The 4,304-nt window shown below is 36.9% G+C and overlaps 1 protein-coding gene across 1 annotated transcript; it reads right to left on the bottom strand.

The window, feature by feature from the left end:
- Positions 1–987: 987 nt before the first annotated feature.
- On the bottom strand, positions 988–3,324 carry LOC100801773 (exocyst complex component EXO70H1). Its single transcript, XM_003547422.5, has one exon. It carries the CDS (start codon positions 3,034–3,036, stop codon positions 1,255–1,257), a length of 1,782 nt encoding a protein of 593 aa, XP_003547470.3. The 5' UTR covers positions 3,037–3,324; the 3' UTR covers positions 988–1,254.
- Between the last annotated feature and the right edge of the window lie 980 nt (positions 3,325–4,304).

The raw sequence follows: 4,304 nt of genomic DNA, 5'->3' as shown, positions 1-4,304 counted from the left end.
TTTTAATTAAAATATATTAATAGTATAAATATCTTTACATTATCAAATAATAACTTATTATATATATATAGTAAGATTATTGATTCTATAATAATTATTTTAAAAATTACATATAGAATGATTACACTAATATGGCAAAATTAAAATAAAAGTATTAATATATTATAATGAATATTTTTTTAAGAGTGTTTGTTATATTTTTTTAATCTTTCTATAAAAAATATTTCGTATATGTTCATTTATTCTCTTGATTGATTAATGTTATTTCCCTTTTTCATTTCCTTCTTATTATTTTTCATGTGTCTATTATTAGACAATTATTTTTGTCATTTTTTATTCGGGAAAAAGCTTCTTTTTTTCTCTCCTTATCTCCTAGGTTCACAAGAAAACTTTATATATAAAGAGAGAGATACAAAGTGAGAGAAAACGTATTTAATGATGATAAAAAGTTAATAACTATTTTTTAACATAAAAAATAATTTAATGATGATATAATGTAAAATAGTTTTATATGATCTAAATTTAAAAGTAATAAAATTTCACAAAAATTAAATGAATTGAATTTATTATTGTTTGGAAAAAGTTTTAAACAAAATCATGAAATTTTTTAATGAGTAAAATTTCATTTAAATAATTGAAAGATAAATTCCACTTGAAATTATATACTTTTTAATAATTTGAAGCTTTTAATCTTAGTTTTAAAATTAAATAAATAAATAGTTTACTGTCCTGGCTTATGGTAATTAAGTAACACCATTTATTTTCAACTTTGATTTTTTTATATGTTACAAGGGAAAACTAAACTATTGAAATCGGTACTGAAACATATAGTCATATACAATAATAATGTAACTCGTTTTAACTTCGATTGTATATAGTAATGTTGCATGTATTTTCTTAACGTTTAAATTCATAATTTTATTTATTTGAAATTTATTCTTATACTAATTTTGTTACACGAATATTTTGTACAACATTATAAAAATATTTAAGCATGATATACTTTATCTTTCCCGCGAAATTATTTTATACATGACGGGTTATTCACTGATTTATAACTCAAAAAAGTTGTAAAATAAAAATTTTGAACAACGCACACCTAGGATTTCAGGTACTATACCACCCATGGTGTCATTCAACACAAAAAAAATCTTTTACACTTATCTGGGCCACATTCTTGCCTTTTACCATTAGCCAAAAAAACAATAACGACAGATGTGGGGCCCATTACATTCGCCGGCGCGTGCTTCAACTTCACGGGCGTTTGAAGCGATGTGGAGGTGAAGGAGAATGCGACGACGAAACGCTACCCGATAAAATGTCAGAAAGACTATGCTCCAAATCATCGGGTGTAAGCCCGAACACGGTTTCTGACCCGACCTGATACTTCTCAAAGAGTTCCCTATGACTTGGAACGAATTTCGAAGCTATTGAAGCTTTTATTTCCTCTCGCAGTTTCGGGTCGGGTACGACCCACGAAAACTGTGCCTTGCACGCATCATGGAATGCGACGTCGAAACACTCCAAGATCGCCCTAGCTTGCTCCGCCGTCGGAGTTTCCGGCAGCGACAGAAAAACCTTGTTCCATCCCACGTGCTCGTACTTGGAAACGTACTCTTTCACCTTCAGTTCGTGCTTCGTCAACCAATCCTCCCCGAGGATGAACCCTAGGTTTGAGTTGCGGACCTTTACGACGACGTATTGCATGTTATTTGCCAGGAACAGGTAAGAGAGTGCAACCTCCTTGTAGAGTTCAGCTTTTCCGTCGAGCTTGCAGAGGAGCACTAATATCAGCCACGCCATCCGTTCAGCTATCTCCGATGAGCGATTCTTTCCCTCGCGATCCGGACTGCGGTAATAAGACTCCGGCAACGAATTTTGAGGCCAATCGGCGACAATCTCGGCGAGTGCGTCGCCGTAATCTGCGAGGAACGCGATGTAGTTCATTACGTAGCGCGTGAGCGGGTGGATCCCGCCGCCAGGCAGGGGAATCTTAGAAGATTCCTTCTGAATCGCGGATTCGAAGTTGATTAGCATCGTCCGTGCCGCCTCGCCGAGCCTCGCCCGAGAAACAGTGACTTGAGATCTGATGCAGGAGGTTGATTCCGACGAGAAGATGGACTCGATTTGTTGCCGGTTGTCGGAGATCGCTTCGTACAAATCCAGCGTCCTGAACATTTTCTCCGGCGTTTTCTTGCACTTGGCAACTTTTTCCGGGAATGCGAACAGCGACTCCGCTCCTTCTCTGCAAACCGCGGCGAAACATGACTCCGCGATCTTCCTCTCCGGCGAACCGAAGACGTAGTCACAGAGCGTTTTCTCGCCGTGAAACAGAGTGCGGACGACGAACCTGACAGCGTTGAGCCAGGACTTAATCTTCGACTCGAGCACCTCCCAGTCCATCTTCTGAATCTGAGAGAAAGTGAGCCTCTCCACTCCGAAATGGTACAGTGCCTCATCCACCATGGACTTTCTCATTAAGATGTAAATCTTGACGCACTCTTTGCTGTAGCCGGCGGAAACCATACACTCCGCAATGGCTTTCAAGTCCGCCATGGCAACCGTGGAGACCGAGTCACCGGCAAAGCGGAACTCGTCGTCGGAGAAATCGGTGCCGTCGTCGGAGACGCTGCTGCTCCGGTGATCGGTGGAGGCGACAGATTCAGGATCGAGATTGTCTCTGTTTTGGGTTAATATCCGATAGAACTCGGTCTGGAGTCTCTTCATGGCGAGTTGCATAAGGAAGTGGGCTTGGATGAGGGTGTCGGAGGAGGAATCCAGTGCGACGAGGTGCTGCATAGTGGACTGCAGGCTCATGACAGCGTTAAGGTACTGTTTGGCTTCTTGGCGTGTGTTGCTGAATAGAGGGGCGGCTTGGTCAGAAGGGGAAATAAGTTCCCATTTGGAAATGATGGCGCGAGCGGTTTCGATGTTTTGGTCCATTAGTGAATCGGAGAAGGTTCTTGTGGGAGAAGAGGAAGGTGGCGAAGGTGATGTTTTGAAGAAGAACAGGTTTTTGAGTCCCATTTTCGGCATTTTAGTTTGAGTTGAGGAAATAAACTAAACTGCTACTACTGGAACGGAAAGAATTAATGATTCCTTTTCTTGTTTGTGTTGGTCGTTTTGGGCTCAGTTTGGCGGGTATTTGTAGATGTGAATGAATAGCTTCGTGAGGGGAGTAAAGACGTAACGAAAGCGATAAGCAAACGCGGTAGAAGCTGAAATGTGAATCTTTTTTCTTTTTTTCTTTTTTTACGCTAGGCCATCACAAGGTCCACAACAGAATGAGTAACCTGGGAGGGAGGGAATAAAGATCTCGCCAATACACAATTCACAATCTTCCAAAGCGTGTCATTAATTAGGAAACATCTTGGATATGTTATATATCATATACTACCACTTGCCTTTTATATAAAATAAAATAATTTAATTGATAATTATGTTTAATGACATAACTCATAATAAAGAATGACTTAAAAAATGCATACACTTGCATAAAAAAAAATGAGCAAGTATTTCATTAATAAATTTCACAATTAGTTAAGAGTATTAATATATCTGAAAATTGAAAAATGAGTCTCTGTTTTTTTAAATTAGAAAAAAAATACTGTGATTAGTCATTTCCATTTCTCATAATAAATTATTATTGTTGTTTTTATATATTTTTTTTAGTACGAGACTTAAATTGGTGCATCTATGCGTGCTGATCTAGTTTTACTGCTTTGGTTTCGAAGTTCGAACTTGAAACTCTTTCTCTGTCTTGGTGTGAAGCAAGGAACGAACTAGCACGAAAGAATTAGTCCTGCTTATTTAGTTTTGGTGCCGTCGGGTTTATTTATTACAGTTGTAGTTATCATTTTTCTATTGAAATGTTTAAGACTGAGTATTTCCCCACTTTCTTTTTTCCTAATATATTCGTAACAGCTACATTTCAATAGGATGCAATGTAACATACATGTGAATAATGTTATGAAATGGTACTTACAATTATTTGGCAGTTACAATTCTCCTTCTGTTTTAATACTTTTTTTTAGTCGTATGGATGCGAAATATTAATTAGCTTTTACTATAATTAATATTTGAAAAGCATGACTAATTACTTTTGTAATATATTTTCACTCAACGTTTTTTCATCCACAATACTTGAATTCAAAATATTACTCAAAAAATTCAAAACTAGTTTCACAAGGAAAAACGATAGGAAGTGGTGATTATATAACAAAACAAATTACTCTTACTACCCATCTATTTGCAGAAAAGCCCTTTTATTTATTAGACCTACACAAAATTATTCTTAAACATTA

The sequence above is a fragment of the Glycine max genome, chromosome 15 (genome assembly GCF_000004515.6).
Source record: "Glycine max cultivar Williams 82 chromosome 15, Glycine_max_v4.0, whole genome shotgun sequence".
Classification (NCBI taxonomy): domain Eukaryota; kingdom Viridiplantae; phylum Streptophyta; class Magnoliopsida; order Fabales; family Fabaceae; genus Glycine; species Glycine max.
The sequence above is the reverse complement of the archived record's forward strand: the minus strand, read 5'-3'. Positions and strand labels throughout refer to the sequence as shown.